The sequence below is a fragment of the Elephas maximus genome, chromosome 3, assembly GCF_024166365.1.
Source record: "Elephas maximus indicus isolate mEleMax1 chromosome 3, mEleMax1 primary haplotype, whole genome shotgun sequence".
Classification (NCBI taxonomy): domain Eukaryota; kingdom Metazoa; phylum Chordata; class Mammalia; order Proboscidea; family Elephantidae; genus Elephas; species Elephas maximus.
In genome coordinates, this window is record NC_064821.1 from 210,670,080 (window position 1) to 210,685,036 (window position 14,957).

Consider the following 14,957-nt stretch of genomic DNA (forward strand, 5'->3'; position numbering starts at 1 on the left):
GTTTTATCGTAGGATAAAAGAATACAAATGAAGAAACACATAGGGTGAGATCTGGGACGATTCCCAACACAGCGCCTTCCATGTCCCAAAAAGGGACATGGTACCCTTCTACATGCATCAATGTCTCTCCCCAACCAGGAAACCCATGGAGAGTCAGAGTGGCCAGAGCTTTTACTAGGGCCTCGCTGTACAGTCATGATTAACTGAATCATGCCCTGCCCAAGCCACGAGCTGGTCTTTCTGGTCAGGTCAGCTCCAACTCATTAGCACAACCCTCAGATGTGCTTTAGATAATGATGATGATGATGATAATAATAATAATAAAGTCCATGAGCTTTGAGTTAGATAATAAAGACATCTTAATTACTCAGGAAATTCCACTGGTTTAGTTATTGCAGAAGGAGCCCTGGTGGCGCAGTGTTTAAAGCAATCAACTGCTAACCAAAAGATTGTTGTTGTTGTTAGGTGCTGTCAAGTCGATTCCAACTCATAGTGACCCCATGTACAACAGAACAAAACACTGCCCAGTCCTGCGCCATCCTTATAATCATTGCTATTCTTGAGCTCCTTGTTGCAGCCACTGTGTCAATCCACCTTGTTGAGGGTCTTCCTCTTTTCTGCTGACCCTGTACTCTGCCAAGCACGATGTCCTTCTCCAGGGACTGATCCCTTCTGACAACATGTCCAAAGTATATAAGACGCAGTTTCGCCATCCTTGCCTCTAAGGAGCATTCTGGCCGCACTTCTTCCAAGACTCCTTCGTTCGGTCTTTTGGCAGTCCATGGTATATTCAATATTCTTTGCCAACACCAAAATTCAAAAGCGTCAACTCTTCTTCGGTCTTCCTTATTCATTGTCCAGCTTTCACATGCATACGATGCGACTGAAAATAGCATGGCTTGGGTCAGGCGCACCTTAGTCTTCAGGGTGACGTCTTTGCTCTTCAACACTTTGAAGAGGTCCTTTGCAGCAGATTTGCCCAGTGTAATGCATCATTTGATTTCTTGACTGCTGCTTCCATGGCTGTTGATTGTGGATCCAAGTAAAATGAAATCCTTGACTACTTCAATCTTTTCTCCATTTATCACGATGTTGCTCACTGGTCCAGTTGGGAGGATTTTTGTTTTCTTTACGTTGAGGTGCAGTCCATATTGAAGGCTGTGGTCTTTGATTTTCATTAGTAAGTGCTTCAGGTCCTCTTCACTTTCAGCAAGCAAGGTTGTGTCATCTGCACAATGCAGGTTGTTAATGAGTCTTCCACAATCCTGATGCCCCATTCTTCTTCATATAGTCCAGCTTCTCATATGTATGCCTTACACAGTCAATAAAACACAGGTAAACATCCTTCTGGTATTCTCTGCTTTCAGCCAGGATCCGTCTGACATTAGCAATGATATCCCTGGTTCCACGTCCTCTTCTGAAACTGGCCTGAATTTCTGGCAGTTCCCTGTCGATATACTGCTGTAGCTGTTTTTGAATGATCTTCAGCAAAATTCTGCTTGCGTGCGGTATTAACGATACTGTTCTATAATTTCCACATTCGGCTGGATCGCTTTTCTTGGGAATAGGCATAAATATGGATCTCTTCCAGTGCTGCATCTGTTTGTTGAAACATCTCAGTTGATATTCCATCAATTCCTGGAGCCCTGTTTTCCACCAATGCCTTCAGAGCAGCTTGGACTTCTTCCTTCAGTACCATCAGTTCCTGATCATATGCCACCTCTTGAAATGGTTGAACATCGACTAATTCTTTTTGGTATGATGACTCTCCATCTTCTTTTGATGCTTCCTGCTTCGTTTAACATTTTCCCCATGGAATCCTTCACTATTGCAACTTGAGGCTTAAATATTTTCTTCAGTTCTTTCAGCTTGAGAAACACCAAGCGTGTTCTTCCTTTTTGGTTTTCCATCTCCAGGTCTTTGCACATGTCATTATAATACTCTGTCTTCTCGAGAAGCTCTTTGAAATCTTCTGTTCAGTTCTTTTACTTCATCAATCCTTCCTTTTGCTTTAGCTGCTCGACGTATGAGAGGAAGTTCCAGAGTTTCCTCTGACATCCATCTTGGTCTTTTCTCTCTTTCCTGTCTTTTCAGTGACCTCTTGCTTTCTTCATGGATGATGTCCTTGATGCCATTCCACAACTCGTCTGGTCTTCGGTCACTAGTGTTCAATGCGTCAAATCTGTTCTTCAGATGGTCTCTAAATTCAGGTGGGATATACTCAAGGTCATATTTTGGCTCTTGTGGACTTCCTCTGATTTTCTTCAGTTTTGGCTTGAACTTGCATACGAGCAATTCAAGGTCTGTTCCACGGTCGGCCCCTGGCCTTGTTCTAACTGATGACATTGAGCTTTCCCATCGTCTCTTTCCACAGATGCAGTCAATTTGATTTCTGTGTGTTCCATTTGGCGAGGTCCATGTGTACAGTCGCCGTTTATGTTGATGAAAGAAGGTATTTGCAATGAAGAAGTCGTTGGTCTTGCAAAATTCTATCATTCGATCTCCCGCATTGTTTCTATCACCAAGGCCATATTTTCCAACTACTGATCCTTCTTTGTTTCCAACTTTCGCATTCCAATCTCCAGTAATTATCAATGCATCTGGATCGCATGTTTGATCAATTTCAGGCTGCAGCAGCTGATAAAAATCTCTATTTTTTCATCTTTGGCCCTAGTGGTTGGTGCGTAAATTTGAATAATATTAGTATTAACTGGTCTTCCTTGTAGGCGTATGGATATTATCCTATCACTGACAGCATTGTACTTTTCTTTTTTACAATGAACGCAACACCATTCCTCTTCAAGTTGTCATTCCCAGTGTAGTAGACTATATGATTGACCGGTTCAAAGTGGCCAATACCAGTGCATTTCAGCTCACTAATGCCTATGATATCGATGTTTATGTGTTCCATTTCATTTTTGACATTTTCCAATTTTCCTAGATTCATATCTCGTACATTCCAGGTTCTGATTATTAATGGATGTTTCCAGCTGTTTCTTCTCAATTTGAGTCATGCCACATCAGCAAATGAAGGTCCCAAAAGCTTTACTCCATCCACGTCATTAAGGTCAACTCTACTTTGAGGAGGCAGCTCTTCCCCAGTCATCTTTTGAGTGCCTGCCAACCTGGGGGGCTCATCTTCCAGCACTATATCAGACAATGTTCCGCTGCTATTCGTAAGGTTTTCACTGGCTAATGCTTTTCAGAGTAGACTGCCGGGTCCTTCTTCCTAGTCTGCCTTGGTCTGGAAGCTCAGCTGAAACCTGTCCTCCATGAGTGACCCTGCTACTATCTGAATACCGGTGGCATACCTTCCAGCATCATGGCAACACACAAGCCCCCACAGTACGACAAACTGACAGACACGCTGAAACCAAAAGATTGGTGGTTCAAAATCAACAGTGGTCCACGGGAGAAAGATGTGGCAGTCTGCTTCTGCAGAGATTTATAGCCTTGGAAACCCTGTGCGGTTGCTATGATTCAGAATTTACTCAATGGCAGTGGGTTTGGTTTTTTTTTGGTTAGTTATTTCAAAAGGAGCCCTGGTTAAAGCACTCAGCTGCTAACATTTCAAAAAGCTGACAGAACCCACCAGCTGCTCTGCAAGAGAAAGATGTGCCCGTCAGCTTTCATAAAGATTTACAGCCTTGGAAACCCTATGAGGCAGTTCTACTCTGTCCTATAGGGTACCCATGAGTCAGAATGGACTCATCGACAATGGGTTTGATTTAGAGTAATCTGAAGGAGCCCAATGCCATAAAGGTTAGTGGTTCGAACCACCCAGTGGCTCCGCAGGAGAAAGACCAGGTGATCTGCTCCTGTGAAGATTACAGCCTAGAAAACCCTATGAGGCAATTCTACTCTGTCAAGTGAGGTTGCTGTGAGTCAAAAATCAACTTGAGGACAGCTAAGGACAACAACAGTAGACTTATCTCCCAGGAAGCAAGTGCAAAGACCAAATTACTTTGGGTAAAGTTAAATTCTTTACCCCACACCTGCCAACTCTACTACTGCTTCCATTCCAATACACCCTCAAATGTTTGATAACTTAAAGAAGTAACATGAAAAACATCCAGCTCTTTTAAAGATAATTCAAAGGACACTGAGGTCATTACAGATAAATCATTCACTATCTTTCGTTGGACACAAGTGTTCAAGTTTTATGCAAAGATATCACATTTCCTTCACAAACCTCTTCCTTTTTAGGCAATCTGGCTTTGTCTAACTTGTATGAAGGGATGTGACACTGTTTATAATGGCCCAACACCTCTCATGCGTAGCAGATGGTTTCTTTGGAATGTATACTCCAGAGCAAAGATAAATTTTTTTCCGCAAAAACTTTGACATGAAGTTCTATTAGAAAGGCTACTAAATATTAATAAAATAAATTAAAAAAAAATTTTTTTAATTTCTTAAAATTCATCATATGATTTGGAGAAGAGAGGCTATTTCATTATTTTATTCAGAAAAGAAATAATTCTTAGTTTTTAAAATGTTAGAGATAGAAATAGAAAACAAGCAAAAAATTACTCCACATGATGGATAAAGAATTAGGATTTTCAAGAATGTTTCAATCCATCATTTTAAAAAAAAGACAAAACAACTACAACAACAAGCTTGCTTATACATGTTTCTAGTTTATTTTTCTGCTCACTTATATATATTAACAAATGAACAAGAAAGCAGCAAAATTACCAAGTAAAAAAACAAGATAAAGGGTATAGAGATATAATCATAAACCTGGAAATAAACCTCTTAAGTTGGTGAAAACTAGGTTGATATAATCAAAAAAATTATCAGGAAGGTTAAAATGGACAACAGAACATACTTTCTTGATTTAAACATCAGCTCTTTCTAGTGTGCCCACCAATTAGGCCCCTCGCCTACAAACTCTGTCCCCTCCAACACACTTTATCCCACAGAATAATCTAATTAAAAAAAAAAAAATCAATCTGACCTCAATCTTCTACTTAAACTACACGTCTGGCTCATCTTCACTTCTTGGTTAAAATCAGGGTCCATCTGCAGAACAATCAAGTCCTTTCATTCCCAGCTCTCTCTCCCCATTTCCTCCATGTATACTCCAGGCTCTGGGTAACCCAACAACAGGAACGTTCCCTCGCCTGAAACGCAATTCCCCATCTTGAACTATCCATTCTCCAAACTCATTTTATGGATGAGAACTGAGACTCACAGAAATAACTTGTTCAAAGATGTAAAGCTAGTGACAGAAGCAGAACCAGAATACAAATTCTGCCCTTGGTGTTCCTAAAGACCTTTTTAAGTACCTTTATGGTATCTGTCACAGCCCCTGATGGTACAAACAGTTAACATGCTTGGCTGGTAAACGAAAGGTTAGAGGCTCAAGTCTACCCAGAAGCACCTCACAAGAAAGACCTGGCAATCTACTTCTAAAAAATCAGACACTGAAAACCCTATAGAGCATAGTTCTACTCTGACACCCATGGGGTCACCATGAGTCATAATCAATTTGACGGCAACTAGCTTTATGGTATTTGTCACATTAAGAAAACTGTTTAATTACCAGTCTCTTCCCATTACAGTCTAAATACGAGCTTCTCCAAGATGATCCTTGGGGGGTACAGGAAGAAAACGTTGTTAGCTGATGTCAAGTCAGCCCCCAACTCACAGCTTCCCTATGAACAATGGAACGAAACACTGCCTAGTCCTGTGCCATCCCTACGATTGGCTGTAGATCAGACACTTGTGAGCCATAGGGTTTTCATTAGCTGATTTACAGAAGTAGCTCGCCAGGCCTTTCCTTCTTGTCCATCTTAGTCTGGAAACTCTGTTGAAACTTGTTCAGCATCGTAGCAACAAACAAGCCCCCACTGACAGAGAGTAGTGGCTGTGCATGAGGTAAGCAGCCCTGGTGGCACAGTGGTTAAGTGACTGGCAGCTAATTGAAAGGTCAGCAGTTTGAACCCACCAGTTGTTCTGCAGGAGAAAGATACAGCAGTCTACTTCCATAAACATTACAGCCTTGGAAACTCTACAAGATAGCTCTACCCTGTGCTATGGGGTCGTTATGAGTTGCAAGTGAATCAATGGCACTGGGTTTGGTTTTTCTTTTTGGCACACTGGCCAGAAATGGAGCCAGGTTTCTTACATGGAAGGCAAGAAGTTCTACCACTGAACCACCAATGCCCCATAAAACCAGTTGCCACTGAGTCAATTCCAACTCATGGCAACCCTATGTCTGTCAGAATAGAACGGTGCTCCACAGTGTTTCCAATGGCTGGTTTTTCTTTTTCCCCCCCAGAAGTAGATTGCCAGGCCTTTCTTCTGAGACACGTCTACGTGGATTTGACCCACCAACCTTTAAGTTAGCAGCCGATTGGGTTAACTGTTCGCACAATCCAGGAACTAAGAATACATTAGATTTGCTTTTTAATCAACCAAGTTAAGCTTTATCGAGATTAATCTAAGGATTCATATTTGCTGTGACTCTAACCAGGAGCCTGAGGAAAGTATAGGAATTCCGCAGCCATCACATTCAACCAACTGCAGTTTACTGCGTGTCCAGTTAAGCAGATTTAGGGACTACATTATTTAGTTTTAACTAAACTGACTCTCACAACATGGAAAAGTAGCTTTTAAAAAAATTTCTGCAAAGACTGATGTAATGGAAGCACAAACCGACAACAAAATAGCAGGGCTAAGGTTCCATGAGTGGGAGGCAATGCAACAGCACCTGTAAAAATGGAAATAAATAAATCCTGAATTACTCCTCATCCACATTCTGAGGTAAAATAATCTAACCAGATCTAACACAATCACACAGTTCTCACTAAAAATTATTACAGTTTTAATGAGAGTACTGATTATGTTCTTTCTCATCTTTCTTAAATATCACCTTTGTATGTAACATGCTATTAATACACTAGTATACTAACATTATGTTGGCATATTACATAATTTACATTCAAATAAGCATATACTAAAGGTATATATGGAAACCCTGGTGGCGTAGTGGGTAAGTGCTACAGCTGCTAACCAAAAGGTTGGCAGTTCAAATCCAGCAGGCGCTCCCTGGAAACTCTATGGGGCAGTTCTACTCTGTCCTATAGGGTCACTATGAGTCGGAATCGACTTGATGGCAATGGGTTTGGGTTGTTTTTTTTTTTTTTTTGGTTAAAGGTATATATACAAAGTTTTTACAGATTGGGGGACACACTCAAAAAAGTTTTGAATATCTGCTATTTCAGGGCATGAACCAAGTCTTTTTCCTCTTTAGGGTAGTGATCAGCCTTCCTACTCTGCCTAGGATTAAGGGAGTATGGTAGGCTGAATGGAGTCCCTAGGTGGTGCAAACAGTTAAGAACTCAGCTACTAACCAAAAGGTTGGCAGGTCAAATCCATGCAGAGCCACCTCAGAAGATAGGCCTGGCAATCTGCTTCCAAAAGGTCACAGCCATACAAACCCTGTGGTGCACAGCTCTACTCTGCCACATATAGCCTGACTCAATGGTAATGGGTTGGTAAACTGAATAATACCCTCCCCAGGATGTTCACATCATAATCCCCAAAATTTATGAGTATGTTACCTGGTAAAAGGGACTTTGCAGATATAATTAAATTAAGAATCTTGAGATATGGAGATTATCCTGGATTATCTGGGTGGGCCCAATGTAATTACAAGAGTCCTTTTACGAGAGAGGCAGGAGAATGAACCAGAATGTGAGGACTGAAGCAAGTGGTAGAGTGATGTGAGGAAGGGCCATAGAATGCAGGAAGCCTCCAGAAGCTGAAGAAAATGGATTCTCCCTTCAGAGCCTCCAGAAGGAATGAGCCCTGCCGACACCTTGACTGTAGATCAGTGAGATTGAATTTAGACTTCTGACTCCTAAAACTGTAAGGTAATAAATGTGTGTTGTTTTAAGCCACTAAGTGTGTGGTAATTTGTTACAGCAGGAACTAATACAGGGGGTTCCTGAGACATAGGACTCTCAGAGTTACAACCAAGATGAGCTAGTCACCCTGTCCTTAGGTTTACGTATCCAACATCTGTACAGAGTATAAGCACGGTAACAATTTTTGTTGAATGACTTTATAATAAATTATACAGATAATATGTCCTTAATGTTTTACAAAGATCTGTCATATGTATTCTTAGCAACCCTATAGGACATACAGAACTGCTCCATAGGGTTCCCCAAGAGCGCCTGGTAGATTCGAACTGCTGACCTTTTGGTTAGCAGCCAAACTCTTAACCACTATGCCACCAGGGTTTTCATATGAGTCAGAGTCAACTTGACAGCAACGGGTTTTTTTGTTTTGGTTTTTGTTGTATGTATTATTTCATCCTCCTAACAACTCTTTAAGGTGAGAGTGGATTAGCATTCTCATTTTTAGGATATAAGAATTAAGGTTCAAAGAAATTGCATAGCATATCCAAGGACACACATCTAGTAAGTGATGGACCCATATCTACAACACAGGCCTTCCAGACTACAGTCAAAGGACCACTGTGGTCAGGAGTCTGTGCTGTGAGGCAGGCTGCCTAGGTTCAAAACTAGGCTCCAATACTTATTAGTTGCTTAACCTCATTCAGCCAATTACTTAACCTCTCTACTTCCTCATTTGTAAAACGTAAAACATAGTCAATAATAACTATCTCATAGAATTTCTGTGAAGATTAAATCTGCTAAAATGTGTAAAGTACACATTACACGCTGGACAGAGATAGCTGACAATTAACATTAACTATCAGAAGCATGCAAAAAGAAAAAACAGCAACTAGAATGAATAAGGAGATAGAATGGTTTTTCTGTGAAGCTAATCTAAGGAATAAAGAAGAGACATAAGCAAGATCTATAAAATTATGACAGTATAAATAAGGTAATCACGGGAATTCAGTAATACTGGTGGGATGACGAAGGCAGCCTTAGGCACTTGAGCACTGCCACAGTATAAATATCGTACTCATAAATCTACTAAATGTTGTAGATTAAAATAGAAATGCACCACAAAATTTTGGGACAAATTTATGAGTAACAAAGATGGCTAAAATGAGGAGCTTTATCAATTCTTTCGCAAACCTTTTGTCTAACCCTACAACAGCTTAGGAGTCCTGGGGGCACAATGGTTAAGTGCTTGGCTGCTAACCAAAAAAGTTGGCAGCTCAAACCCACCAAGCAGCTCCCAGGGAAAAAGACCTGGCGATCTGCTCCCGTAAAGGTTGTTTTATGCCGTGGAGTCAATTCTCACTACCAGCGACCCTACAGGACAGTGCAGAGCTGCCCCAGAGGGCTTCTTAGGCTGAAATCTTTACAGGAGCAGATTAGCAAAGTCTTTTCTCCTGTGGGAAGCCCTGGTGGTGCAGTGGTTAGGAGAGCTCAGCTGCTAAACAAAAGGTCAGCAATTCAAATCCACCAGGCGCTCCTTGGAAACCCTATGGGGCAGTTCTACTCTATCCTATAGGATCGATATGAGTCGGAATCAACTCGACAGCAACGGGTTTGGATATGGCTTTTCTCCTGCGCAGCCACTTGGTGGGTTCAAACCACCAACCCATTCATTTCACCACCAGGCCTCCTTCCCGTAAAGATCACATACAGCCTAAAAAACCCTGTGGGGCAGTTCTATCCTGTCACATGAGGTCTCTAGAAGTCAAAACTGACTCAACGGCACCTAAAACAACAACAACGGCTTTACGTTACCATTTTTGTGAAGGGGGAGGGAGATACTGAGCAATGACACAACAGACCAGATTATACCAAGAGTTAGATCTTCAGTTGAGCCAGCGCTGTTATGTCAGTATTTTCATTTCCCAAGAAAAATCTCCAAAGATAAAACAACATACCCTTTGCAGATCAGCAGAGCACAGATCCCCTTCCCCAGTCTCGTCACACTTCCAAAGACCTCAAGCCTACCATTTTAAATGGTTCAGCTAAAGAGTAATTAGAGTGTCTCTAAAGTTGGCAGTCCAAACAAATATCAAAATATACTAACCCAATTGTTTCTTAAGCTAAAGTTTCATAAAGTTTTCACACTCTTTACTTAAGCCTCACCATCCATTTGTCACTTTAGTTTACGGAACTTTATGACTACTATTTTCAGGGTCGCTATGAGTCAGAATTGATTCGATGGCAATGGGTTTTCTGGTTTATATTCAACGTTAGGCTGGCTGGCCTTCCCTTAACAGGTCACAGTCTCCCTCACTACTGCTAATGGATAAAGTTGAGAAAACACTGAGGTTGGTTTAAACAACAACAAAAAAAGACAGTCAGAAATTCTAAAAAATAATAGAAACATGATTAATTTAAATCTACAAATGATTTTAAGAACCAAATTCTAATGCTTGATTTCATCTCCACCCCCCAATTAAAAAAAAAAAATCAGAGATATTTGTGCATTTTAAACTTGAATGCCATTTCAGAAAGTGCTGATGAAGAATAACATGGTCAAAAGAAAGGTAAGACCAAGGAGAAAGGAAAGCAAAATGAAGAAACAATCTACAAACAACCAGAGAGAGGTGGATATGAACACAAGGTTTCAGTGCCATCCACAATCTACAAACTTAAAGTGGGTTGAGTAGAACCATTTCACGCAGGCACTTCTTGGTATCCAACATAATATTAGAGGTAGAATGGAGCTATTATGACATTTGGTTAATGTTCCTATAATGATAAAGAGAGGGGTGACATTTGACCTTATTAAAAGAGTTTTGAATGAAAAACAAGGGATCAAATGCCTTATTCTCTTTAATTTCACTTGCCCTTCCAATCAAAATTCCCATCCTTTATGTATTATTTTATGTGAGCAACAACTCTATAACTTCAGTGCTTTGGAATCCATCTGTTGTTGTTAGCTGCCGTTGAGTCAATTCCAACTCACAGTGACCCTACGTATAACAGAACGAAACACTGCCTGGTCCTGCACCAGCCTCACAATCGTTATGCTTGAGCCCAGTGTTGCGGCCACTGTGTCAATTCATCTCATTGAGGGTCTTCCTCTTTATTGCTGATCCTCTACTTTACCAAGCATGTTGTCCTTCTCCAGGGTCTGGTCCTTCCTGATAACATGTCCAAAGCACATAAAACAACATCTCACCATTCCTGCTTCTAAGGAGCATTCTGCCTGTACTTCTTCCAAGACGGATTTGTTTGTTCTTCTGGCAGTCCACAGAATATTCAATAGTCTTTGCCAATACCATAATTCAAAGGTGTCAATTCTTCTTCAGTCTTCCTTATTCATTGCCCAGCTTTCGCACGCACACAAGGCTACCGAAAACACTATGGCTTGGGTCAGGCACACCTTAGTCCTAAAGCGACTATTTGCTTTTTAACATTTTAAAGAGGTCTTTTGCAGTAGATTTGCCAAATGCAATACATCGTTTGATTTCTTCATTGCTGCTTCCGTGGGCATTGATTGTGGATCCAAGTAAAATGAAATCCTTGACAACATCAATTTTTTCTTAATTTATTATTAGGCACCAATAGAAATGAAAACACCGTCAGTGCTTTGCATAAATAAGCAAAGCAGAAAACTAAGTTTATCTAGATCTTAATGTAACAAAAGCAAACTGCTTTGACTGAAGAAGCATCTTTTCAGTCACCAAATATCACCCATCTCTGGGAATACTCCCTGGGAGGGAAAAATGGCTTTTCCAAGAAGTACACTGATAGCAATCCTTTGATTTACACGCTCTTGGTTCCTCAACAAAACCCAAACGTACCAGGGGTTACCAGAAACTCCATATAGCTTTAGGGACAAAGTAATTTTCCCACCTTCAAAATACAGGATTTATCCCTTTTTTTTGGATTTAATAAACGGAAATTTATTTTCTCACAGTGTAGGAGGCTGGAAGTCCAACTTCAGGGTGCCGGCTCTAGGGGAAGGCTTTCTCTCTCTGTTGGCTCTGGAGGAAAGTCTTTGTTTCTTCTGAGCTTCTGCTCCTGGACAATCTCCATGTTCTTCCCCCGTTTCTGCTTCTTAGCCTGTTTGTTTAATCACTATTCTTTACAGGTCAAAAGAAATTGACTCTAAATACACCCTACACTAATCCTGCCTCATTAACATAACAAAGACAACCTAATCCCAAATGGGATCATAACCACAGGCTTAGAAATTAGGAATTACAACACATTTTGGGGGGTCATAATTCAGTCTATAACATTCTACTCTTTGGCTCCCTCAAATTCATGTCCTTGCCACATGCAAAACACATCCACCCCATCCCATCATGCCAAAATCTTGTATCAATGCCGAGTCAAAAGTCTCATCTTCTGAAGCATCTACCTCAAATATGAGTAATACTTCAGGCATATTTCATGCTGGGGCAAAATTCCTCTTCATTTGTGAACCTAAGAAATCTAGAATACAAGTCATCTACTTCCAAAGTACAATGGTAGAGAAGGCACAAGGCAGACATTTCCATTACAAACGGGAGAAACTGAAAGGAAAGAAGGAATAATGGGCACCCAGCAAGTCCAAAACCCAGAACAATTTACATTAGCTTATGAGTCCGAATCAACTCAAGAGCAACAGGTTTGGTTTTTGTTTTGGTTCTCAGGGCACAACAGAATTTTCCAAATCTTTAAATTCTGTCTTCATTTTGCACAGTTCATTTTTAAGTTCATCTCTTTTCTCTTGTGTTTTACCGTTACCGGAAAGGAAAAACCACATGGTACCTTTAAGATCTTGCTTAGAAATCTCAGCCAGAGATCCAAGTTCATCACTTACAAGTTCTACCTTACACCAAACACCTGAACATAATTTAGACAAGTTCTCTGTCACTGCATAAAAAGCATCAATCACCCTTCCTCCCTTGTCTAATGGCATGTTCATCATTTTCTTCCAAAGCCTCACCAGAAGCACATTTCGCGTCCACATTTCCAGCAACACTGTTGCTGGTATCATACATATTCTCTAAGACGATACTTTCTCTATAGCTCTCCTCACTTCAAACTGCCTTGGATGTCCATAATTCTACCAGCAGTCTCTTCAATGCAATCCAGGCTTAGGCACCTTAAAATTCTTCCCATATTTTAGGTATCTGTTAGAGCAGCACCCCACTCTCAGTACCCCACTGTGTCTTAGTTATTTAGTGCTGCTATAACAGGAATACCACAAGGGGATGGCTTTTCAGCCATGCCAGCAGGCAGGCCTCTCCCTGCTCAGTCAAGTGTTACAAAGCTCTTTAGCTCTGCCCGTAAGTACCCTGAGGCACCTTACTCCACCAGGAAGCCTCCTGCCCAAAGGTACTCAGCTCTCTTGCTCCCTGGGTGAACTTAGCTCCGTTGACAAGCGCCTACAGGCACCCCATTATGCCAGGAAGCCTCCTGACCTACATCCTGAGTCGTTCTCCATCCCGAATTGCAATGGTGGCAGCAGAATCCAGAGGCTGGGGAGAGAAAGCACTGTGCATGAACCAAGGCAGTGACGGCGGACATCCGGACCCACAGAGTGAGAGAGCTGAGGGCCTCCGGCAAGAGGCTTTCTGGTAGAATAGAATGCCTCTGGGCACTTACGAGTGGTACTAAGGAGCTTTATAACACTTGACCAAGCAGGGAGAGGCATGCCTGCCAGGCACCATGGTATTTCTGTTATAGCAGCACTAGATAACTAAACCACCCTCCCATTACTAAGAGACATTACCCAAGCCACACCACCACAACTTACTTTACACACTACAGCTAAAACAATCTCTCCACCAACCCAACAGCTCCCCATCATCCACCTCCCCTGAAAAAGTGCTTCATAACGCTCCCAAAAGTTTCCAAGAACGGCAGCCCAAAATGTACTGGAAGCCAAAGAAATGGCCAGGAGAACTACTGAGTCGTCATGGGGGTAAGAGTAGTGTATAAACTACTCTTACCCCCATGAGGACTCACCTTTTTCAAACCGCCTGTGTGAACACACTACATCTGCTATGCTTTATGCCCTTCCCACGCTATGAAATCAAGTACCTGGCAGTAAATCGAAGCCCTTGTGGCGCAGTGGTTAAGAGCTAGGGTGAGCTATGGCTGCTAACCAAAAGGTCGGCAGTTCGAATCCACCAGCTGCTCCATGAAAACCCTATGGGACAATTCTACCTGTTCTATAGGGTCGCTATGAGGAATCCACTCGACGGCGCGTTTGGTTTTGTTAGTAAATCGGAGCAACTCATCTACCATGTATCTCACTATTCCAAACACTGCACCGTCTCCAAGGGGTAAAGTAACTGAGTACAAAGGTACTTGGTTCCCTCTACCCAGGCACTTTTCTTTCCCACTTAGTCTCTGTGTAAATTTCGAAATACTCCGTGAAATTCTCCGCACAGCGTGCTGCCAGGCCAGTCAGCAGAAGAGTCGCGGAGTAAACAGTTTGTCGCTTCACAGGGGCCCTGGAGACCCGCACCCTGAAAGCCCAGATGATCTGGGGGTGTGACCTGGGCTGCTCCCTCCCTCCGCTCCCCTCAAGGGGAAGCCCCGTGCTGTCGCGGCTACTCACCAGACCAGCGAGCACAGAGAGAGGCAGGAGACCAGGGCCACGGCCCGCCGGTACTTCTTCATCTTCTCCTCCTTCCTCCCCCTGCCAGAAGGCGGCACATCCTCCCGGCAGCCGCCACTGCCGAGGCCAAGATGGAGGAGCCGGAGTACGAGCGCGAGGATGGGACCGAGCGTCCGAAGGGCTGTGTCGCCGGGGGAGCGGCTCCTGGGCGGCCCAGGGAGCCGCGGCGGTGCGGCCAGGGGCGCTTCACAGGAGGGCTCCGGGGGCTGTCGCTGTTGCTGCGGCCGCCGGCTCGTCCGCGCCCGCCTCCTCCAGCCGCCGCCGCCGCCACTGCCGCCCCATGTCCCCCCCGCCCGCCCCGGCTCTCGCTCCGTGATGCCGGCGACCAACGGCCGCCGCGTATTCGCCTCTCAACAGCCAATCGCCGGCGGGGCCGCGACACCTCACACACCGCTGAGCTGGAAGGAGACGCGTCACCCACGTTCGGCGGCGCTCCTACC

At 42.9% G+C, this 14,957-nt stretch overlaps 1 protein-coding gene across 1 annotated transcript in view; it reads right to left on the reverse strand.

Moving 5' to 3' along the window:
• The window catches only part of SUCO (SUN domain containing ossification factor), a 137,389-nt gene extending 122,772 nt beyond the window's left edge, over positions 1–14,617 (reverse strand). The window contains exon 1 of the mRNA XM_049881200.1: positions 14,458–14,617. Coding sequence (XP_049737157.1) covers positions 14,458–14,519 — 62 coding nt within the window. The 5' untranslated portion in view covers positions 14,520–14,617. The remainder of the gene's footprint in view (positions 1–14,457) is intronic.
• Positions 14,618–14,957: the final 340 nt, after the last annotated feature.